The 25,921-nt window shown below is 44.3% G+C and overlaps 1 protein-coding gene across 1 annotated transcript; it reads left to right on the forward strand.

The window, feature by feature from the left end:
• The first annotated feature begins 316 nt into the window (after window positions 1–316).
• OVOL1 (ovo like transcriptional repressor 1) lies at window positions 317–20,677 on the forward strand. Its single transcript, XM_088468430.1, is given in 5 exon segments — window positions 317–416; window positions 13,002–13,174; window positions 14,373–14,547; window positions 20,386–20,640; window positions 20,643–20,677. Coding segments are annotated over 5 exon segments (738 nt in total).
• The last annotated feature ends 5,244 nt before the right edge of the window (window positions 20,678–25,921 follow it).

The following is a 25,921-nucleotide window of genomic DNA, read 5'->3' on the forward strand; positions in this document are numbered from 1 at the left end:
TTAGTACCTATACAAGGATAAATGTAAAGACACAAAATTATATAAACATCAAGCAGACCTGGTTTAAATCACAATATTAAAAAAAAGTTTATATAATCATTTTTGGATGAATGTACATTGAGAAACAGTAATATAATAATATAATATAACAATTCAACCTTGGAACAATCCGATGAGGAGATCTTAATGGACTAACATCATACAACATATTAAGTATATTACAAGCAAGGAATCACTGCAGACCCAGCGGATTGATTGTGAAGTTGTCACCAGCTCTATTACTGGATAATACCAGGAAACACTAAGGGAGGACAAGATGCCCCGGGCATTCCTAGTGAAGAAGTCAAGTTTGGGATCAGGGAAGAAAAAGTGGGGTGAGGTGTCTGATGAAGACAGAGGAGAGATGTATATACCAGGTGAATAATTTGTTTATTGTTTAAATCACTGTGATATAAATCTATAGCTTCACAAACATTCAGCAGAGCATTTGTTGGAAACATGGGTGATTTTACTATTTGAACTGCAGAATCCCCATAGCTCTTTAGGGGCGGGATGTACTAAAGGAAAAATGCGGTAAAAACCCCGTTTATTGGTGCGGAGGGTAACGCCATAAAAACCTGGAGTTACCCTGTAGATTTCTATGGGCTTCTTACTGCACCCCGCATCCGATGCTTCGCCGCTGCCCCGCCGTCGCCCAGCCCTGGCTCTCACTCACCTGAGTGTCCTGCATGCTGGCTCGTGCTCCTCCTGGGTCCTCCGCCTCCTCCTAATCTTCTTCCCGATGCAGGGACGAGGAGGAGCCCGGGACTTCCTGCACAGGTCACCAGCAGGAAGTTCCCGAGGCTTGGAGGGGGTGGGGTCCCACGGAGACCCCCTCACTCTGTGTCGGCTGCTTCGCAAAGGCCAACTCTTTTCACAAGAGCTGTCCTTTGTGATACTAATCTCATAAGTTAGTACAAATGTGATTAGTAAGGTTGCGGTGACTGGAGGAATGGTCACCGCAACTTTAGTACTTCCCGCCCTAGCACTTATTTACACATTGCTCTGCTGAGTGGATATTGTATTGTAATAATGTACGCTAATGCCATCGCAGATGCCATCCCGTGCGCAGCTGCTGTGTGAAAATATGCAAATATCGCAGACGCTGAGGAATATATTAAGGCGCCCACCTGCTGTTTTGCAAATTTAGGCATCTAAGTACAAAGACACAGAATTGGTCACAGATCATTTAATTATCGGTCTTCTTAGTAGTTCTATGGTTATGCAGAATGGGTGCGTGACATGCCCGAAAACGTTTGTGACACACCTGCGTTCTTTGCCGCCACTCCGAGAAACGCTCCTTGACTGTCAATCATGCTGCGATTAAAAAATCACTGCGAGCGACTACGGTGATGTGCCTTTACACAGGCGCCGTGTGACTTAGATACATGCATAGTTTACCGATAACCACTCAGCTGCATAAATATCGGCATTGCGCACATCTCTGAATCAGGCCCTGTGTGTCATAGAAATGTAGTATAATCAGGAATTTGTTGTTAGCTATTGCCTGCTGTACTTACCATACCCGTTTGACATTATCATCATATTCAAACATGCTGGTGGATGTTCTCGCTGTTTACCTATCACATGATAATTACAACCAATTAGACCAATTAGACAGCAGCATCTCTGTTATACATTGGCAAGATTAACATTTTTGAAACCCAGCTGGTGTCTTAAGGGCCAGACACACAGGATGATTTGTGTACAGGGCGATGTCGTCAGCGGCGGGCCCAGTGGGGTTGCCGGCATCTGCAAGTGCATATACACTTGCCGATGCTGGCCACGACGGACGACGGTGGGAGGGGAGCGGGGCATGCTGCATTTAGCAGCATGGCATCGTTAACGATATCCCCAGATTTGGTTGCATGTACAGCCGACTCACTGGGAATATCGTTAACAACCTTTGGGAGCGCGTATCGTTCGTCGGTGAGTGCATACACACTGGACGATTTGAATGATATATATTGTTCAACAATATGGTTATCGTTCATGGATATCGTCCAGTGTGTACGGGCCTTTACATAATCCAAAAGGCATCACTATGGGGCCTTTGAATTAATAATCACGGCAGACTTTTCCAATTTACTAACTGTAACTAGCAATAACCGCTGAACCTATGAGTTACTTCAGGGGAGTATTTCACATATGTGGAAGATTCCCCCTGAGAAACTGACGCTGCACAATGTAATTTTTGGGGAAGGCCTCTCCTAAGAGAATTCCTCCATAGATATAAAGTGGTTATACGCCATCTGAGGATGGAGTAAACCAACGTGGCCTAACTAGGAACATCTTTGCTTTTTGGTGTTTGGTACATAGGACCTCATTCAGAGCCGCACGCAAAAAGCGAGCGCTCGCTCTGAATGAGGGCGGACGCTTTTTTTTTTAGCCGGCCTTCTGGCCGCTCGCTAAGCTGCGAGCGGCCAGGTGATGGTTGCGATGGTCGTGGCCATCGCGACCATCGGGCTTGCGGTGAGACTCTTGTCGTAGGGTCTCGTCTGCCGCAAGCCCCAGTGAATTTTCTGCTCTAATAGAGCAGGAAGCTCACTACTGACATCACGAGTGATGTCAGTAGGGCCGCCCACAAATGGCAGGCGTTCCTTCGGGAACGCCTCCGTTTGTCCAGCCACCCCCTCTCCCCGCCTACAAAACGGGGCGAGCTGTCGATCAACATCAACAGCCGCCCCGTTTGTAGCGAGCCCTGGAGCATGCGCAGTGCCCCACCATTGACCCACTTGCGAGCGCATAGCGCTTGCGAGCGGGTCTGAATGAGGGCCATAGTGTTCACTCTGAAGTCCCCATTGATAATAATAGGGAATACAGACTGCATCGCTAATGAGACTTATGCAGGAGATTTTTTCACGGTGAATTTCTGTGAAATTCTAAAAAACTGTCTTGATAAGCCCCTTAGTACTGAAAATGCTATTTTCCATTCAACCTTCTCTTTGCTGCTGAACAAATTCTACCTACAGTCTGATTTAGAAAGTAACGTGGCTTCTTGCAACTTACCAAAGAAATTAATGTCAGACAAAGAAAGTAAAAAAGTGTCTAAGCAAGCTACCGCTATAACTGGCAATGGAAGCGTGCTGCTGACTGCCTAACAAAACCACCTGAAACCAATCCCAATAAGTTTAATCAACCCAGCCCTCACAGTGCTGACCAGTGATGCTAAGGACCTTGGTATCAGGGACTTTACATGATGTCATGGCAACCAGTATAAACAGTGGATATCATCTGACATCTAATGAAATTACTCAATCTGCCACTTTTTCTATCACAAGCCCTGTATATAATCCTGAAAGTTGCAGAGTATCTTTAATATTTCATAACAGTCAATGCATCTGTTTGTCCTACAAATGCATACACAGGTGTACACCCATATTCCTGTTTTGGGAGGTTCATAAAAAAAATTACTCTGAACTTTCTGTTGTAGGATTGTAGGTCCAGATGGAAACATGCACAATGGAAATAATTTAGCTATAGCCTGTTATCTCGTTTAAATTAAAATACTCATGAACATGAGGGAACATTGTGGCTATAATACTATACACTATAATACCTTTTAATGTTTTTGTTTAATACATTAGTATAAATGTGCTTAACATATGCGTTCCTAACTTTCCATACAAAGTGCTGCAAATGTTGTTCCATTATTACAGTATAGGTGAAGTCTAAAGATGGCCACACATCTAAAGATTATCTGTCCAACCAGCCAACTAGTTGATTGGTTGGAATGAAAATCTGGTAAGGTATACAATCAGCAATTTGCTCCCAAATGCTGGAAAATGGACCAAAACTGTTGTTTGAACAAATAGTTTAGATCAAACATTTAACAAACTTGTCTGAACGACCATTTTCATCACTTACTCCCATACCTTACCAGGTTTTCATTCCAACCAATCAACTAGTTGGCTGGTTGGATGTAAGTTGGTCTAGTGTGTGGCCAGCTTTACTGTGTCACCTCTGAGAACATGCACATTTTTTCAGGGAAAGTTCCAGTAATGAGCCAACCACCCTTGAATGTCATTTAAATATCTCATCCCACAAACACAAACTTGCAATTTTTAATGCGTTTGTTTGCAATACGAGTTTGCCTTGTACACATTTAACTTTAATTCCTATTGACATTTTAAAACTATTAGTCAAAGCCTCTGATAATTGGCTTTGACAACTGCAGCATAGAAAATATACCCCTTCTGCAATGTAGCCTGATTTTTCCTGATTACCACGAACCGTAACTAGACAATTTGGTGCACTGCGCAAGAAATAGCATTGGTGCCCCCCCCCACCCCTTTTAATTACAAACAGCGTAAAATAGGGGTGTGGCCTTAAAGGGAAGGGGTGTGGCCTCACATTATCTATTCAAATTACGCCACACAGTAAAGCCCCTTTCACATTATACATCACAGGAGTACTCCTTATACACATTATGCCACACAGTAGTACCCCTTATTGAAAATTATGTCACACAATATAGCCCCTTATTTACATTATGCCCAGGGGCGCCGAGTGGGGTGGAGCAGGTACTAAGTACCTCGGCCCAGGCTTGTTGGAGTGGTCGAGCCCCGGTAAAAAAGGAGGTGTGGCCTAATAGTGGGAGGCGTGGCCACGCCCCCTTAGGTAAAAAAATCTCACCGTGCTGATGTGTGCTCGGCTGTAGTGGGAGACTGCTCGCTGCTACAACATTGTAATCGTACAGTCGTTCCTCATCCTGTATAGTGCCTACACTGATAGATATATTTAGTGCATGCACCCTCCATCATCCCCGAACATGCACACGTTGTTGACATTAAACTATGCCATTACTGAACGATTAATGAGTGATTGAACGATTACGATGTCGTAATCGTTCAATCGCTGACTTTAATCGTCAAGTGAATACGCACCTTTAGGCTGGAGTTGCGGGCGGAGGGGCCGGTGTGGGAAGCTTGGGGTGAGATTTAAATGTAGTAAAGAGACATTTGAAGTGAAAAACCTGTGTGGAGATAACAGATTAGACATATATTTGTTTGGCAATGTCCACAGCACCTTAGTAGAAGTGGTAGATACTAGATATCCGTATATTTCAACATCATCAATAACAATGTTATGTTAATTTTTAAAACTAATGAATAACATTTATGTGCAATGGCTTGTAGTTGACACTTGACTCAGAGATATTGCTGGGATGGGACAAAATATATCCAACAGACAGTTTAAGGGGGAAATTTATCAAAACAGAGAGAGAGAGAGATAAAGTACCAACCAATCAGCTCTTTGGGGGAGATTTATCAAAACTTGGAGAGAGATCAAGTGCAGAGAGATAAAGTACCAACCAATCAGCTCCTAACTGCCATGTTACAGGCTGTGTTTGAAAAATGACAGGAGCTGATTTGTTGGTACTTTATCGCCAATCTCTTTATCTCTGTTGAACCTTTGATAAATCTCCCCCACAGTCTGTAAACTGTAAGTTAGAAGCTGATTGGTTGGTACTTTATCTTTCACAATTTTATCTCTCTCAGCTTTGATAAATACTCTACTTAGAGAAAAATGTTATGTATTGGGGAGAGAAATTGTTCCACAGAGGTGGAAAGTTGTTTGTCAATTAGCTGTACTGCGGTATCTGTAGGGTGTAATTACCATAAGTGCAAGGGGACCAGTGCTGAGGGGGAGGGGGGCATCTTCCTTGTCAAAGTTACATGCGTTATATATATTTTTCACCATTGGGTCGTACACAGGGGCCCTTACACACTTTTGCTATGGGGCCTTCAAATAGCTAGTTACGCCCCTGATGAGAACACTTGGTTGAATTACAGAATAAAGAGGTCCAAGTGATGGAGGAATCATTACTAGTGATGGTCTGAGAGAGGAAAAACAGTGATAAATAAATCAAAATCAGAATATATTGAAGAGAAAACAAGACTAAGGGCCCCCCAATAATTAACATTCTAACTCGCCGCAGATTCCGGAGCAACTCATATTTTTGGGAGCAGTGATGGGAGTATGCATGCGTGACCTACAGGTCATGCATGTACACAAGAGCCCCGACGTCCGACGGAAGGAGCCGGAGAGGGGCAGAGGGATCCGAAAGTATCCCTCTTCGCGAACCGGGACTCCTTCCCATAGGGAAGGAGCGGGTATTGGGAGCATCTGAAGATGGCAAATGCTCCCGCACTCAAGCTGGCAAAATATTATATTTTCGGAGCTTGATGAATTCTGTCCCCATACTAGTGTATGGGGACAATGGGCCATTCCGCCAGAAGAAGGTAAGCAGGAGATGTCTGTGATACTAGTGTATGGGGACAACGGGCCATTCCGCCAGAAGAAGGGAAGCAGGAGATATCTGTGATACTAGTGTATGGGGACAACGGGCCATTCCGCCAGAGGAAGGTAAGCAGGAGATATCTGTGATAATAGTGTATGGGGACAGCGGGTCATTCCGCCAGAAGAAGGTAAGCAGGAGATATCTGTGATACTAGTGTATGGGGACAACGGGCCATTCCGCCAGAAGAAGGTAAGCAGGAGATGTCTGTGATACTAGTGTATGGGGACAGCGGGCCATTCCACCAGAGGAAGGTAAGTAGGAGATGTCTGTGATACTAGTGTATGGGGACAACGGGCCATTCCGCCAGAAGAAGGGAAGCAGGAGATATCTGTGATACTAGTGTATGGGGACAACGGGCCATTCCGCCAGAGGAAGGTAAGCAGGAGATATCTGTGATAATAGTGTATGGGGACAGCGGGTCATTCCGCCAGAAGAAGGTAAGCAGGAGATATCTGTGATACTAGTGTATGGGGACAACGGGCCATTCCGCCAGAAGAAGGTAAGCAGGAGATGTCTGTGATACTAGTGTATGGGGACAGCGGGCCATTCCACCAGAGGAAGGTAAGTAGGAGATGTCTGTGATACTAGTGTATGGGGACAACGGGCCATTCCGCCAGAAGAAAGTAAGCAGGAGATATCTGTGATACTAGTGTATGGGGACAGCGGGCCATTCCGCAAGAGGAAGGTAAGTAGTAGATATCTGTGTTACTAGTGTATGGGGACAACGGGCCATTCCACCAGAAGAAGGTAAGCAGGAGATATCTGTGATACTAGTGTATGGGGATAGCGCAGGGGTGGATCTAGACTATTCTTTTAGGGGGGGCGATTTGATAATTAATTTTGACGCTTCCTCTTTCCTCTATTGGCACCTCCCCTTTCTTGTCCCAACACCTCCCCTTTACAGTTTTTTTTTTGTGGCCACATTGATTATAACAATGTATATATTTATGTATTCACTATGTGACTGTGAATACACGGTTTTAGTACCAGCTGCCATCTCCCTGCTCCCCCCTCCCCCAGCCATCTCGCTGCAACTCCCCTTCCTGCCCTAGCCATCCTCCCCTTTGTGCAGGGGCAGAAGCAGCCATCTCCCTGCTCCCCCAACCATCTCCCTGCTCCCCCCTTCCCCAGCCATCTTCCTGCTTCCCTTCTTCCTCTGCCTGAAGGCAGCAGAAGCCATCCCCCCTGCCCCCTGTGTGGGGAGCAGTATAGCAGCGGTGTAGGATGGAGGCTGTAATGTCTCTATGTCAGTAGGGCACAGACAATGCCATTGTGCAGGGATGACAGTCTACTTTCTGCAGGGCAGGATTAAGGCTTGTGGGGGCCCTGGGGCAACTAAGTTGTGGGGGCCCCCACCAAGCCACATGGAGCCTACCCCCCTCCCCCGCCACACGTTAAACACGCACACACACATATAATACATATGTAGCAAACATATGTTTTCTATAACATACATACTAACACACACATGTACAGTATACACACACAAACACATACACACTAACACATTTACATACACAGTATACACACATACACACACTAGCACATACTGTATATAATCATTAACACATACAGACACACTAACACATACACAGTATACACACACTAACACATACTGTATATATAATAACACATACACATATACACACACTAACACATACAGTACTGTATACAGTATACAATAACACATATATACACTTAAACACATACATATACACAGATAGACTATAGTAAACTTACATTCTATGCAGCTGCTGCTCACTTTAGTAGGCCCCGTACCCTCACGCTGTACTGCCACGATTCGCGGGTAATATGGGGCTTGTCATGTTGGCCCCGCCCCCATTTCGGCAAAAGTAGAAGGGGGGATTGGTCATCAGGGGGGGGGTTCTAGGTACTTGGTCAGTCCTGTAGTAGCAGGGTGCACGGAGCTGACTGGCTGTGCACTCTCCCTCCTCAGCATGACACTGACACACCCCCCCCCCCGGATCATGCACTGAGCTGAGCAGGCTGTGTTCAGCCTGTGCTGTGCTACCCGCGCACTACATAGGCTCCGATCACAGCACAGGCTGAACACGAACACAGCCTGCTCAGCGCATGATCCGGACTGTGCTAAGGGGGGCGATCGCTCCAATCGCCCCCCACTGGATCCGCCACTGGCAGGGGCGGATTGGCCATAGACTTCACTGGGAATTTCCCCTGTGAGCCGGACCATGTTGGGGCCACTGAAATCTTACTTTTCTTTGTTTTTTTAGATTGTGTCCCAGCCAGCACTATCGGTCAGTATCCTAACCCCCCATTCCCTACCCCTAGCCCTCCATTCCTGGTGCCTAAACCTATCCTCCCCCTAGTGCCTCAACCTAACCTCCCCCTCCTCACACCCTAAACCTAACCTTTCCCCCTTAGTGCCTAACCCTCCCCCTAGTGCCTAAACCAACCCCTAACCCTCCCCCTAACCCCACTACTTACCTTCAGTGTATGGGGACAGCGTGCCATTCTGCAAGAGGAAGGTAAGTAGGAGATATCTGAGATACTAGTGTATGGGGATAGTGGGCCATTCCGTAAGAGGAAGGTAAGCAGGAGATATCTGTGATACTAGTGTATGGGGATAGCGGGCCATTCTGCCAGCGGAAGGTAAGCAGGAGATATCTGAGATACTAGTGTATGGGGATAGCGGGCCATTCTGGGAGAGAAAGGTAAGTAGGAGATATCTGTGATACTAGTGTATGGGGACAGCGTGCCATTCTGCAAGAGGAAGGTAAGTAGGAGATATCTGTGATACTAGTGTATGGGGACAGCGTGCCATTCCGGGAGAGAAAGGTACGTAGGAGATATCTGTGATACTAGTGTATGGGGACAGCGTGCCATTCCGGGAGAGAAAGGTAAGTAGGAGATATCTGTGATACTAGTGTATGGGGACAGCGGGCCATTCCGCCAGAGGAAGGTAAGTAGGAGATGTCTGTGATACTAGTGTATGGGGACAGCGTGCCATTCCGGGAGAGCCAGGCTGAAAAATGTTCATGTGGTGATCAGGGGGACAGTGGGCCTTATTCACGCACCCCTCTCGCTGCAAAAATATGCTAATGAATATAATCGAACGGCAAACGCAGCTCTATATCAAGATGCCCATCACTGTATAAAGCCGCCCACTTCCCATGACATGCATCTGCAAGTCAGCGAGAACATCGGTAACATTGATTAACATCGGAACCATCCGCAGTTGTGGTTGACTTGACTGTACCGCAGAAACTGCTAAACTTCCTGTCACCATCTAGACCTCTGCCAGCGTATACTATCGCAGGAGCTTAATTATGCACGCCCCTGTATAGGCGTTTAAACGCCCAGACACGCCTGCGTTTCTCTGACCACCCCCCGTTACCACCTTCAAAGGTCACTTCCTGTCAATCGCTGTGTGAGGTATCTGCGTGTTCACTGCGATCGCTTCCCGATCGCAGTGGCAGGTTCGCGCATGCGCACTGAGTCTGATACGCATGCGCAGAGTGCAAACATCGGCTGGTTGCGTGCGAACGCAGCCTTGTGATCCAACCTGAATCAGACCCATAGATCATAGCAACACACAGGAGAAATCCAAATAGTTTGTGATTAAAAAAATAGAAACCTGAGTGAAGTCACAGGAGAGCTGTGACTGAGCAGCACGAGGAAGGGAATAGTCCAGCCCCACCTCTCTGTCTGCTTCCAGGCCTGGGGTGTGGTGGATGAAGGATGTTGTAATTCTAAGAATAATACCATAGTCTATGGTATAATCTATGGTCTATTCATTTGTTTAATTTGCATGGTCCCTTGCTGTCCTAGCAAACTTCACAGTATTTAAAATAGTGTATTTATTTATCCCTCTATGGATCATAGAAGAATTATACCCCTTTTCCACCTAAATTCCGGGTCTGACCCGGAGTTGGAACAAAGGCCCTCATTCAGAGCCACTCGCTATTTGCGGTCGTTCGTTCTAAAACAAGGGGTGGCTATTCAAATGAACCGTTTGCTGTTTGCGGTCTGTTCACGCCTCTATGTCTGAACGAGCGAACAAAACTTGCGTTCGTTTTTTGGAAAAATACGCCCCCTGGCCGCTCGCATCCTACGTCATGTCCGCTATTTATTAGATTAATCGAGTACATCGACAAGGGTATGAACTGCTCGCTATTCTTGGGGTTGGTGTTTGCTACCACAATTTTGCGAGCAGTTCTGCCTATAAAATAACCCAGTGACGTGGTCAATGACGCTGCTGTTTTAAATATGCACACCCATAAAACGCCCGTTTTGACCTTTAAGCACGCCTGCGTTCTGATTTCCACTCCCCATTTTCAAGCACCTTCCCCTGTTACCACCCACATACGCCTCTTTCTGTCACTCAAAATAGCAGGCATTCGCTATTTTGCGAGCACATGAATTTCGGCCGCACTGACTGGTTAGCGCATGCGTATAATGATCCGTACGCATGCGCAGTTGGGCTAACATCGCTCGGAACGAACGAGCGGCCGCTTACGAGCGGCTCTGAATCAGGCCCAAAGTTCCTATCTGGATCAGACCCGGAATTTTGCCGGCGCCGACTCAGGATATTCCCGAGTCAGCGCCGCTCACACCGCAGTCGGGTCTGCATAGACCCGGCTTTTGCGGAGTGAAAGTGGTCGCTAGGAGATGACGTCATCTCCAAGCGCCACTGAAGCCGGACCAATCGGCCGGCTAGCAGCGCACTCCAGGTCATCGTGACCCGGAGTGCGCTGTTCTCACAGCAGGGTTTCACGGGCTACGCCCGTGTTAAACCCTGCTAGTTGCCTGGGTTGGTAACTCGACCCAGCTATCCAACCCACTCCCGTTTTACACCAAGGAGCTGCCCGGGTTAACCCTTCAAAAACCCGGGTTTTAGCTCCGGTGTAAAAGGGGTATAATAAAGATACTATTTTAAATATTGTGGGGTTTGTGCAGGCAGCAAGGGACCATGCAAATGAAACAAAAGGAATTAGTGAAAAATTAAATCAGCACTATATTAGCCGCGAAAAGTCAGATTCCGTGAAAAAGTATTCGCTGATTGCGACTTTTCGCCAGGCGAGAAACTTATCTCCGTATTCAATTGCAAACACTTTTCGAGTACGCGAAAATGTAATGCAATGTAATAGGCGAAATAGATTCGCCTATGAATAGGTGTCGAAAAAAGTGCAAAATCGCTATTTTGGGGTAAAAGGGTGAGGACACCAATCAGCACCCTAGGGACAACCCCCCAAAGGATAACTGTGTCAAAAAAAACCTTTACAAAAGTGAGGAACACCCCAAAAAAATTACTTTTAAAATGGGGGCGAAAAAGTGCAAAGTGGGGGTACAAACTCAAAAAGTAGCCAAATAGTCTTTTGGGGGGTGTGCAAGGATGGGGGAGGTGTTTCTTTGATTGCAGGTGCTTGGTGAAGGTGCATTTTTTTTCATTTTTTTAAACTTTACTTTAGCGACTTTTAACCATACTTTCACCCATTTTCAAGTACCCCAAATTTGACAGGACTACTTATTTTCACCCAAAAAAAATGCTTAATGCTATTCTTCACCACTTGTGCAAAGACGCTAATTAGAAGATATTGACACACCTTAAGTACCCCAAATAGCTTTATTAGGGCTAATTGGGGGCATCTACATTGATCCCCAATGTTAGTGCATCTATTAGGGGGTGTCAGGCTGATTTCCCTAATTCTGACAGCACTTTTCGCCTGTTTTGCATTCGCCAGGTTGCGTTTTCACGTCTTTTGTAATTGAATATCGCGAATTGCGGGGATGAGCGCGATAAGTTTCCACAGCTAAAATACGTGATGTAGGCGAAAAGTCCGTCATGCGAAAAAGTATCGCGGGTGCGACACTAATTGAATACGGCCCTATGTAGGCCACTGATATGGTGAATGTAGTTTCTGTATGTAACAAATGTTGCTTGTCTTGTTTAATAGTTCATGACATTTTATATCCACCCCCAGACAATGAATCACCTTACCCTTGGGGGTAAATTCAGCTGAGAGTTTTTAGAAGTGAAGATGTTGCCCATAGCAACCAATCAGATTCTACTTAACATTTAACTAACACCTTCTAGAAGATAATAGCTAGAACCTGATTGGTTGCTATGGGCAACATCTCCACTTCTGACAACTCTCACTTTAGTAAATTTACCCTTAAAGGGGGGCATCCACTAGACGATTTTATCCCTGTCCAACCTCTAAACGATTTTCCCTTGAATTTTCCCTTGAAATTTGATCTTCCACTCTGAACGATTTGCAAACGATCTAACGATAAACGATGTTGTTTCAATCTGTGATTGACAGCTTTCAGCTATAGTGGGTTTGGGAGGTTTGGGAGTGTGAGGGAGTGGTTCATCATTTGATCGTTCAGCGTGAACGATGTGTACACGATTTGTAAGCGATCTCCAAGCGATATGAAAGCGATCAAGTGAAATCGACCTGCATGTTCAGTCGATGGAGGAGACGATCAACCGAGCAGCGGGAGTGCGCATCGCTCATCGTTAGAAACAATTACTGCACGATTTGCAAAAGATTTTTAAACAATATCGTTATCGTTCAATCGCCTGCTAAAATCGTCTAGTGGATGCTCCCCATTAGAATTATGCATTGAGACCATCCATAACATTTGTACTTACAGTCTGTTTATTACCCTGCAGTCACCTTGGAATATATTACACGAAAAGAGGCAGAACCTGAGTATGACAACGAGGTGGCTCTGGATTTGTCTCTGCACCACCTGCGTTGTGTAGGAGGCTCCTCTCCATATCGAGGGACTGGGCCGGGGATTGGACAAGCACCTGAAAGTCAGGACCAGAGATATTCTACTCAGGTGTGGAAAGGATATCATATGTTAGTCTGTCTTCTCATCCTTTTCTCTAAGCATGTTATGAAATTATTTCTGCCATCTAATATACAGCTGTGACTGCTGTTGTAAATGAAGGGACTGGGGCAGATATGGAGAGATCATCTGCAGTCCTGGCTACATACATTCAGGGGATCATTAATATTTGCAGGTACCACCCGAAAATGGGTGTTCTCAGAGGATATGCCACAAATGTTATTTGATCAATAGGCCCCTATATATTGTAAATTATCTTTATTTTGTTTTTTTTTCTTTGTTTTTTAAAAAGCAACTGACAATTTATATTTTTAATATTGTTTTTATTGGTTCTGAAGCACATTCAATAATACATCAATCATTACAGAAGCAAAGAAAGAAACATTTTGAAATATTTTGTAAAAATTAACAATACAAAAGCAGTGACACAGGTATAATTAGTAGTACAATGGGCATAATCTAAAATTGAGAGATATGAATTAGAAAACAAAAATTGAGAATTAAGAATTAAAACTACACCTTAAAAAGTAAAAATCAAGAATTAAAAATTAGGAAGGTCCTGGGAACTTAAGGCCCCCATACATTAGCAATTGATTGCAGCAATTGTGCAATTTGCAATTGCTTGTGTATAAAAATCTTTCCCTTTTTCAATCGATTGCAGATTGCAGAATTGCCACAATCGATTGAAAAAGGGAAAGAATTTTATACACAATCGATTGCAAATTGCACAATTGCTGCAATCAATTGCTGATGTATGGGGGCCTTAAGAGGATATCTCTTAGAGATTAGAGGATTATTGTCCACTAGTCTCATTAAGTACCACGGGGTAGAAGAAAAGCATTGAGTAAGCAGATGTGGTGTCTGTGGGGGCAGTATAGACATATAGCTCTCCCACACTTCAAAAAAACTAGTGACTCTAGACTCTTTGGCCAAAGAAGCCTCTAGCCAATCCATTCTGAACAAATAAAATAGTTTTTCCTTGAAGACGGTGAAAGGAGGTATCCCCGGTTGTACTAAGCTTTTTTTTTCCAAGTAAAAATGTCCTTAATAATTTGGGAATCTGAATGCTGTGCCCAGGTTTTTGGTGCAAAAAGTGAATGTATATGAGTTTGACTCCTTGCACTGGTGCATACAGACATTTATCTTTTGTCATCTGTTCATGCTGAGTATTTCCTCCATACCATAACAGGGGGAGCAGAGACTGCTGTTCCGCTGCAGCCTTTGTGACAAGAGCTTTTCCTACCAGAGGATGCTGAACCGCCATATGAAGTGTCATAGCGAGGTGAAGAGGCATCGGTGTGAGCATTGTGGCAAAGGATTCAATGATACTTTTGACCTTAAGAGGCACGTGCGCACCCATACAGGTGAGGAAAAATAAGAATATCAATGTTAGTCAAAGCTTTGATAGAAGAATCTGAAAGGATGAGACCATGGAACTAAGCTGGTGGCAATGGAATCGGTATGATATCCCGGCTGTCGGGATGCCTCCTATCAGAATACTGACAGCGGCATCCCTATGGTTGGTATCCCGACAGGAGTCGGGTAAGTATACTGACCCTCCCCCCCTAACCCTAACCCTCCCTTCTGGTAGCCTAACCCTAACCCTCCCCTCCCCACCCCGCACATTAATACTCCCAGTTAGTTCCTGAACCTAAGTCCCCCTCCTTCATGTCTAAACCTAACACTCCTCCTTTAGTGCCTAAATCTAAACCCCCCCAGTGGTGCCTGACCCTAACCCTGCCCCCTAGGGGTGTCTAACCCTAACCTCCCCTTCAAAACCTAACGCTAACTGCCCTAACCCCCCCCATCCCGCGGCTAAAAGGGTGGGCGCCCCGGACTTAACTCATTCAGGCATACGTCCGTCTGGTCTCTGGCGTCAGTTTTAAGATAGGCGTTGGCATTTCGACGCCTATCTAAACTCCCTTGTCGGGATATCAGCATTGGCATTTAGACTGGGGAGGGTTAGGGTGCAGGGTGGGGGGGGTTAGGGTGCAGGGTGGGGAGGGTTAGGGTTAGGGGGGAGGGTAAGTATACTTACCCGACCCCTGTCGGGATACCACCATTGGAATGCCGCTATCGGTATTCTGACAGTAGGCATCCCGACAGCCGGTATATCATACCGATTTTTCAAAAGATCAAATGCAGTAATAAAAAGCTGTTTGCTAGGGAAAAGAATATTTAGCTCGCGGTTGTTCTTTGCCCTAAACAAATGTATATCTAACCTACTCTCTGTCCTGTCATCTTTGTTCAAGAATAAAAACTTTTAAAGGGTTTTTTCCAGTATGCTGTTAGACCTGTAGATTGGAGACACAAATGTTTCTGCTGCTGACATGCTGTCGGGGTATGCAGTCAGATTGTAGACTTTCACTATATCGACATTCATGGGGCAGCTGTGGAGCTTACAGCTAAACCTCTGGGTTTAACGTCCAGAGCTATTCAATTATTAGACAGTTTACCTGTGTGGTAACCCCGCGGTTAATGCACCCATAGATTCCAAGTGTCCGACATCTATGGGTTACATCACGCGCTAAGCCCCAGAGGGTGCACTTAACGTGGATGTTCAGCTGCCGTGAGGAAAATATGCACTAAGTGCACCCTCTGAGACTTACTGCGCGGGGTATCGCTATTAACTGAATATCTTAGGTGCAAACACAGGATTTTAATGGAGGGGTTTCTATATATATATATATATATATATATATATATATATATATATTATATATATATACACACACACATTATATATCTATACAGTATATACTGTATATACTGTACTGTGTGTATATATATATATATATATATATGTATGTATTTTGGGCCTGATTCAGACCCACTCGCGAGCGGCTGTACGCTCGCAAGTGGGTCGATGGTCTGCACTGAGCATGCGCACGACGGAGGGAGCTCCGTCGTGCGCATGCGCCAGACACGACGAGCGAAGGACTTTCCTTCGCTCGTTGTGTCCGATCAAAGGGGGAGTGCTGTCAATGTTGATTGACAGCACGCCCCCTTTGGTGGGCGTGCCGGGGGCGTGCCTCCCTGACGGGGGCGTTCCCACGGGAACGCCTCCCGTCAGAAGCCGGCCCACTGATATCACTAGTGATGTCAGTGGGAGTGATTTTGGCTCTGATAGAGCCAAAATCACTCCGGAGCTTGCGGTTGAAAACCTCAACCGCAGGCTCCGGCTCGCAATTTCGATGGTCGCGATGGTCACGACCATCGCGGCCATCAAAATGCACGCTCGTATAGCCTGTGGGTGGTGACCCACAGCTATACGAGCGTCCAGGAGGACGCTCCATGAAAAAGGAGCCCGGCCCTCATGCAGAGCGTGCGCTCTGCTCAGAGCGTACGGCTCTGAATGAGGGCCTTTGTTCTGATGACGGGGTGGTAACCTCGAAAACGTTTGATACAATACATCGTTTTTGTCTATTTGCTGTCTCTGAGTGCCAGTTTACATTCTCTCTGGATTTCGTGTGTCACACTAGATGCACCGGAGCAAGTTGCTTTTTGATTCACTGGAGTGCCAGCAGATTGTGTTTTCATATATATATATATATATATATATATATATATATATACACAGTATATATTACAGCATGGCAAAAGCTCTGCCTGTAGCTACAGTAGCACATGCAGTAGTACCCAGAAACCCCCCCTGACAAGCTTGAGAGCAGGCACCATGTTTTTAAGCAACGCCCCCCTCGCGGCAAAATGCAGTGATTCGCAGGTCAATAGGGAGGAGGCGAAGGCAATATGACGTGATTCAATTAGAATTGTGTCATTTGGACCCACCCCCTCCCGAGTGACACGTGAATTGCTGCATTTTGCAGAGGGGGAGGGGTCTAATTACATGGTGCCAGCCTGGATATCCGATGCTGCATCTTCGAATGCAAGCGGTGGAACTGTGAATATGGTGCTGGGCGTCTCTATACAATAGATGGCGGCTGCGACATTTGCATAACATCTCAGAGCATAAGAAGATGCAGCACCAATGGCCACCTCTGAATCAGCCCTGTGTTACATAGTTCATTTTATACATTTATTATTTATTTATTAACAGTTTCTTATATAGTGCAGCAAATTCCGTTGCGCTTTACAATTTGAATCAAGATTAACATTATACTGGGTTGTAAAAGACATACATACATGACATACATAAGGGTAAGAGGGCCCTGCTCACAAGCTTACAATCTATAGGGAAATAGGTGTTGATACACAAGGAGAGGTGCTATTGCAAATAGGTCCAGCCCAATTGCAGATATTCTTGGTGGGCTGTATAATCCAATCACACTGGAAAGTTGGCCTAGGGTTAGGAGGATGTTCAATTGAAGAAAGAGAAGATGTGATAGGTGTTTACTATAAGAAGAGAGTTAGATAGGGAGCTATAAAAGGTTATGGTAATGGAGCACACAATGGGCCTAATTCTGAGTTAGCCGGATGTCTGTATGGGCGCCAACAGAGTGGTTTCGTATACAGCCAGAGCTGGATTAGGACCCCATGGGGCCCTAAGCAAGATTCTAGTTTGGGTCCCATCTATAGAAACACAGAGGAGGGAACATAAAGAGACACACACACATATACTGGCAGGGTTACATATAGTGAAACGCACATTCATAGAGGCAGGGTTACATATCTAGACATATATACACACATACAGTCAGGGTTACATATAGAGCCATACATACACACATACAGGCATGGTTACATATAGAGACATACACACACATACAGTCAGGGTTACATATAGAGACTCACACATACAGACTGGGTTACATATACAGACACATACATATAGTCAGGGTTACATACAGAGACATACACACATACAGGCAGGTTACATATAGAGACACATACAGGCAGGGTTACATATAGAGACATACACATATATCGGCAGGGTTACATATAGTGTAAAACCTATATATATACAGACAGGTTTACATATATAGACATATAAACACATACAGTCAGGGTTACATATAGAGACATACACATACAGACAGGGTTACATATAGAGACATACACATACAGGCAGGGTTATATAGAAAGACATACAGGCAGGGTTACATATAGAGACACTCATACAGGCAGGGTTACATATAGAGACACTCATACAGGAATGGTTACATATATAGAGAGAGACACACATACAAGCAGTGTTTAATTTAGAAACAGACATATAGGCAGGGTTTCATTTAGATACTGACATATAGGCAGGGTTACATATAGAGACACACACATACAGGCAGGGTTACATATAGAAGCACACACATACAGGCAGGGTTGCATATAGAGACATACACACACATACAGGGTAACATAGACACACACACATACAGACAGGGTTACATATAGAAGCACATACATACAGGCAAGGTTGCATATAGAGACATACACATATAGACAGGGTTACATATTGAGACATACACATACAGGCAGGGTTATATAGAAAGACATACACACATACAGGCAGGGTTACATATAGAGACACTCATATAGGCAGGGGAACATATAGAGACACACATACAGGCAGGGTTACATATAGAGACACTCATACAGGCAGGGTTACATATAGAGACACTCATACAGGCAGGGTTACATATAGAGAGAGACACACATACAAGCAGGGTTTAATTTAGAGACAGACATATAGGCAGGGTTTCATTTAGATACTGACATATAGGCAGGGTTACATATAGAGACACACACATACAGGCAGGGTTACATATAGAAGCACACATACAGGCAGGGTTGCATATAGAGACATACACACATACAGGGTAACATATAGACACACACACACATACAGGCAGGGTTACATATAGAAGCACACACATACAGGCAGGGTTGCATATAGAGACATACACACACATACAGGGTAACATACAGACACACAAAAACACATACAGGCAGGGTTACATATAGAAGCACACACATACAGGCAGGGTTGCATATAGAGACATACACACACATACAGGGTAACATACAGACACACAAAAACACATCCAGGCAGGGTTACATATAGAAACACACATACAGGCAGGGTTGCATATAGAGACATACACATATACAGGCAGGGTTACATATAGAGACAACAGAAGGGTTACATATAGAGTTATACACACACAAACATAGACAAGGTCACACACAGACAGAGCGGGGGTCACAAACTGTGTTCCCCAGTAGTTTCCTCCACACTAACCTTGATGTGGAGCTTCCAGCAGATCCTTCATCCTCCATGCTGCCTGGACTGGAGAGTTGAACAAGCCAGTGTAGCCCCGCCCCCTGCTCAGGTCAGAGCATGCGTGCTTGGCTAGGTCTAGAATTGGATGCTGCAAAGGACCTCTGATGTCACACCCATGTAACTCGCAACCAAAGTGGGAGGGGCAAGGATACGAATGGGGGGTCAAAAGTGGCCCCTCACAGGCTTGCTTTGCTCGCCACACTTCAGGCATGGTGGCTCGCTACAAAAATATATTCCCCCTCTATGCCCACATGGATGGTAACACTGGCGCTGCCAAAGCGGTCACATGGTTGGAACGTCAGAGAGGTCCTTTCTCCAACTAGGATCCAGCAGCAACCATGAATGCTTAGCTCCTCCATATCAGGGCTCAGCACACGCTCCTCTGACCCCCGGGTGTCTCACCATAGAGCAGCAGCAGGAAGGAGCTGCTGTGAATACACCCCATCATTGCCCTTTCCCTGATGTTGTTCACGGTGGGCGAGCCCCAGACACCTGTTCCACCATTTTATGGATAATCCAGCCCTGCAGTGGCAGGCGATCCCTGGCCCCTAGAACCACCGGGCCCTAAACGTTCGCTTTTACTGCCTTGTGGGTAATCTGGCTCTGCATACAGCGTATACGCAGATGTAAGTTTACAGAGAATGTTGTATGTCAGTCCTATTCTGAGTCATACGGAACTTGGTCAGATCCATTTTTTTTCATGAAATTGGGCGTTTCGGGTTGGCAATTGGGTGGTGACAATGCAAGCTCCACTACCTGCCCTATCTCATAATCCAGCCCTGGGGCAGAGGGACCAGATGAATGAGCTGTGATGTGTGCTGTGAGTAAGGGGTTAAAAATATTAAAATATTTTTAATCTCCCAATTTATTATTTCTGTTTGTATTTACTTTAAATGTAGCAAAAAAACATACATACAATGATAAAACTGAGAGGAAAACTGACAGCTACCTTTCTCCTCTCTAGGAGTCCGTCCTTATAAGTGTCACCTGTGTGACAAGGCCTTTACCCAGCGCTGCTCACTGGAGTCGCACTTGAAAAAGATACATGGAGTACAACAGAATTATGCCTATAAGGAGCGCAGGAACAAACTCTACGTGTGTGAAGACTGTGGATTTACAGCGGACAGCCAGGACAGCTACCTTCATCACCTCCAACTTCAGCACCCCAACAGTGCTCTCATCCAGCGTGCCTCTAAGAAACTGGGCGTCACACTGCAAAGCGTCAGCCCTTACTACACAGCAACCATCTCATCTGACTAGCACTAATATTGAGCAGAGTGGACACTATCACGGAGCCATTTCAAAAGGACGGTGATTTTGCAGCTACTGTACTTTGCAAGAAAGAAAATGACCAATACTATGTTACCTTTCTTAATTCAAGATGAGCACTGCCATATTAAGATTTATCTAATACACAGTACATGTACCACGTCTTTATATATCCTTTTCTGTATAATATCATGCATGCTATATACACATAGTAGCCAATTTATCTGGTATATTGCAAAGTGGCTGCTTTATTGGATAAAAAAAGCGTGACTGCTTAATCTGTGCACAAAGTCCTATTTACACAGTAAGGCAAGTCTTAAGTTTATCTGTGTTAGCTACCAGCAATAGGCACATCTTATTGCTAGATAACTGATAGTGTTATTCCTATCCTGGGTAGCCATGTCCAGCTGCATGAGTGATGGAACAAGAGGTATCAAAAAGGCAGAACCTGTGTCCTTTTGTATCAGAGGGACAAAGTGCAGGACAAACAATGACCTTGACTTTGAATGCACCATGATAATGGCACCAGACATCTCAGCATTAATTTATCAGGCAGAGTAACACTGTTTGGTCTTCAGGTGCGAGTGTCTCGGGAGAACATGACTCCCTCATCGCCACCCAAATACCATACAGCTAGATGGTAAGCCATTTTCCACTCATGTCACCGATAAACAGGGTCAGTTTACAGCCGGTCAAGAAACAGTATTGGAGGATACCTGTTAACGTCACACTGATGGGGGCACAGGATATGTAAAAAAACATCTGGTTGGTAAACAATAATGTGGACTAATGGTGTTGCGTACCATTTGAATGCCCCTCGGTACCCGACATTCATTGCCAGTTTGGAACATGTTTATTGTGGCATTATATTATGTAATCTCAATATTGTCAGTACTTTTCATTCATTTGTATATTAATGAAACTATACAATTGTTAATATTTCAATATAACAATTTCTATTAATTGTATCACCACACAGTAGTTACTGCAGCAAGAACTGTTCTACTGGTTCTTTCAAAATATTATGCGGTAACTTATTTCAGGCCAGATCAGCTACTTAGATAGTGACCTGTTTGATCAGCTTGTCTAGATCAGTGTTTCTCGACCCGCGGTCTACAGGCCTCAGGCATCGGGGACCCACCCAGTTTGCTGAGCACCTGCAGGTGATTATACTTCTGTAGCAGAAGCTTCATAGCTAATTGGATGTGTGTTTTTCAATCAGTACTGGAACCTCACTGCATTAAATGCATTCTATATACATAGAGGCAGTACTGTAGGAAGTGGCATGAATGGGGAAAGAATATATGGAATTTGGATGGGGAAAGGAAACATAGGCCCGCATTCAATTAGGTGCGAAAAGCTGAGATCCGCAAAATAGTTTTGCCGATTGTGACTTTTCGCCTGTCGGAAAAGTATTGCGGTATGCAATTGCATTCACTTTTCGCGTACGCAAAAAAGCAATGCAATGTAATAGGCAAAAAATATTCTCCTATGAATAGGTGTCGAAAAAAAGTGCAAAATCGCTATTTAGGGGTGCAAAGGTGGGGAAACCACACAGCACCCTTGGGACAGCCCCCAAAGGATAACTGCATCTAAAAAGCCCCCCAAAAAATGTACACCCCCAAAAAGCACTTTGAAAATGGGGATGAAAAAGTGCAAAGTGGGGAAACAAACTTTTAAACTAGCGAAACAGACTTTTGGGGGGTCTGCAAGTATGTGTGAGGTGTTTTTTGATTGCAGGTGCTTGTTTGAGGTGCGTTTTTTACGTTAATTTAAACATCACTTTAGTGACTTTAAACCATGCTTGCACCCAATTTCAAGTACCCCAAATTTGACAGGACAACTTATTTTCACAAAAAAAACCTGCATTATGCTATTCTTCATCACATGTGTAAAGGCGCTAATTAGAGACAATGGACACAACTTAAGTACCCCAAATAGCTTTATTAGGGCTATTCGGGGGCATGTACATTGATCACCAATGTTAGTGCAACTTTTAGGGGGTGTCAGGCTGATTTCCCCAATTCTGACAGCACTTTTTGCCTGGTTTGCATTCGCCGGATTGCATTTTGGCGTATTTTGGAATCACATACGGTGAATCACTGGGATGTGTGCGAAAAGTTTCCACAGCTAAAATACGCGATGTAGGTGAAAACTTCGGCATGCGAAATAGTATCGCGGGTGCGAAACTAATTGAATACAGGCCATAGTGGGAGAGAACATTGGGGAATAAACTGATGTGAATGATGAACCAGTTTCTGACACTTCATAAACAGAAGATAATAATACAGTACACTGAGCAGGAGAGGTAGTTGGGCTGAGCATGGGTGTGGGAAAGAGGGCAGGAATTGCATGCTTAAGAATACCCTCACTAAAATATTAGGTATCCTCTAATTTCACCCTATTTTAAATACAATTTATGCCACAGAATGTTTTCTCTATACTATTATGTCATTTGATAAAATAAAATATATGCATAAATTTAATTACATGATATATATATATATAATATATGATTTTCTTTGTTCCCTTAATATACTAGATTGCTAGGAAAGTAGGAATGTGACAAACTTTTTTTGTAACTGAGTCTTAGCTTGCCTGCCAGGCTTAGGATGAGTTTATAATGAGTTATAATGCCCAGGAAATCTTGTGTGTTGCTGTTCCCCTCTGGTGGTCAAAACCTTTATATATCACAGTGTTATGTGGGGTACACAACTGAATGATGGATCGGACGTCTGCCTGTTCCAAGTGCCCGACCAATCCAATGACCTATAAGTGTTCTGCACAAACAATAATGGAATACACACTTACTAATCAGCTGCCCGATATGTCTGGCCACAGGAACCAGTAGTGACGTTATTGTTGCTGGTTCCAGTGGCCAGAATATGGGTCGGTCAATTTTTCTGCTTTAACAAATATAGTGAGACATTTAGGCTGGTGTTCTAGCCCACCGTGCACTGGCCACATCCACACAACACTGGTCACGCCTCCGCTGCTTCTCACTATAGGCCATAGATTATTTCCAGGCCCATGATGTGGCCCATAATCTGGCCCTGTTTCACCATCTGGATCTGTGTTCCACCAAGCATTCCATGTTATATAGGCTTACCATACTATTCCTTTTAACCCGAACACACATGAATTACACAGGTTCTGTGGCTGGCTGACTTCAAGCCTGCATTTCACCTGGTTTTAATTAACCACAGAACCTGTTTAATTCATATGTGTCCCGTTTTAGGGGCGTATTAAATTTTTTGTGTCGAAAAGCATTAGCCAATGCGAAGTTTTTGCTACATTCCCTCCCTATTCAATTCCAGGACGTTTTCGCATGTGCGAAAACTCCATAGGCAAAACAGGCGAAAAAAATGTCACCACCCAAAGGCAGGAGAAAAGATGTGCAAAATCCCTATTTTTTTTACTACAAATGTGGGGACATGGCTCAGAACTCTTTGGACACCCCCCTAATGACTAATTATGCAATAAAAAGTATATATTATATTATATATATATATATATATATATATATATATATATATGTATGTATATATATATATATATATTCCCCCTAAAAACCTCATGTCATTTTTGGGGTGACAATGTAAAAAGTGTTTGAAAATGTGTATAAAGTACTGGGTCGGGTATTTTGGGGGGCTGTATGGATGGGACAGGTGTTTTTAGGATTGCAAGTGGCTGCAGCAGGTGGTTTTTAAAAGGCACTTTAGAGATCCAAAAATATACTAATAACCATTTAAATGTACCCCCACTTTACCTACAGCAATTATTTTTCACAAAAGAAATTGCTTTAGAACATTTTTCCACTTATGCAAATATGCATATAACAGCCCTTTGACTCAATTTAAGAACCGTCTATTAATAAACTTCTATATTGAGTTCCAGGGTCAGTTAGGCTTTTTATGGGGTGCAGGCTGATTTCCCCAATATAACCTGTCCTGTTTGCTGGTTTCACCATTCGTGGCATTTGTACATATGCGTTTTCGCCTGTTTTGGAATTGAATAGGGCAAAAAGCGGGTGTGCGCATTGTGAAAGTATGTGAAAACTTTGCTTCCAAACAGGTGAATGAGGCGAAAAGATTGCAGTGGCTAATGCATTTTGCCGGCCGCCACTTTTTGCCTCTAATTGAATCTGCCCCAACCTATCTTCCTCCATAAATGTCCCCTCCAACCCTCCTTATTCACTCTACACCCCACCACTGTTCCTTCCTATCCATGGTTTTCATCAACCCCAACCTGGTTTTCATTTTTTACTGTTGTTTAATTGTAAATGTTTTTTTTTTTTTTTTATTATTTGTATTTACTTGTACAAATTGTATTTTCAGCTGCACCAATGTTAGACTTGTTTATTGTGTAGTGGTTTAATACCTCATGTGCTGTGTCACATATACACTTCTACATTTTGTTTCTTTATCAGGGGCCTATTCATCGACACTAAATGGCCCGGTAACCATGCAGAAACGCTAGTTTCCGCATATTTTACTTAATGAGCCATTCATCATCAGGGGTCTGAAAAGGACCCCCTAATATTCAGCAAACTCCGAAAACCAAACTTTTTGGAGTTTGCTTCCGAGAACAAGCGCCATCTTCAGGTGGCGCTTATTCTCTTATCCTCGCTCCTTCCTATCGGAAGGAATTCTGGGAATGCGAAGAGGGATTCAAGCGGATTCCTCCGCTGCCTCCTCACTACCTTCCTGGCGGCTGTGCGCATATGTGACCTCGGGTCACGCATGCGTAGCCAGGACAACGGGAAGGAGGTGAGTATCGCAGCTACATCTGTAGATGCGATACTATCTGAGGGGACAGCTGCTTTTTGGAGCAGCTGTCCCCGCACCGGAGCAATGATGAATTGCTTCAGTGTCCCTTTTCCCCCACTGTGGGTTGAATACTTAAGTATCTCCCACATACAGGCCTCCGATGATGAATAGGCCCCTCAGTCTGTTGTATTTGTCCGTGGGTTTCTCTGCATTACACCTAGCCCCCCCACCCCTCTCCTGCACTTACCAGAAGCAAATAAATAAACACATTTCCTGTATCCCATTTGTAATTATTAAATTGTATGTTGATGTAAAAAAAAATAAACACAATTGATTTTATAATTCCTATTTGTTAGAATTAATAAGTTAATTTGAATCATGGAATGGGATGGTAACATCCAAATGGTATATTCCCAGACCCTCCAACATGACCTGTTCCATTAGGTACAAAATGCTCTGCTC

Source organism: Taudactylus pleione, unplaced genomic scaffold (genome assembly GCF_031769625.1).
Source record: "Taudactylus pleione unplaced genomic scaffold, aTauple2 ptg000085l, whole genome shotgun sequence".
Taxonomy (NCBI): Eukaryota; Metazoa; Chordata; class Amphibia; order Anura; family Myobatrachidae; genus Taudactylus; species Taudactylus pleione.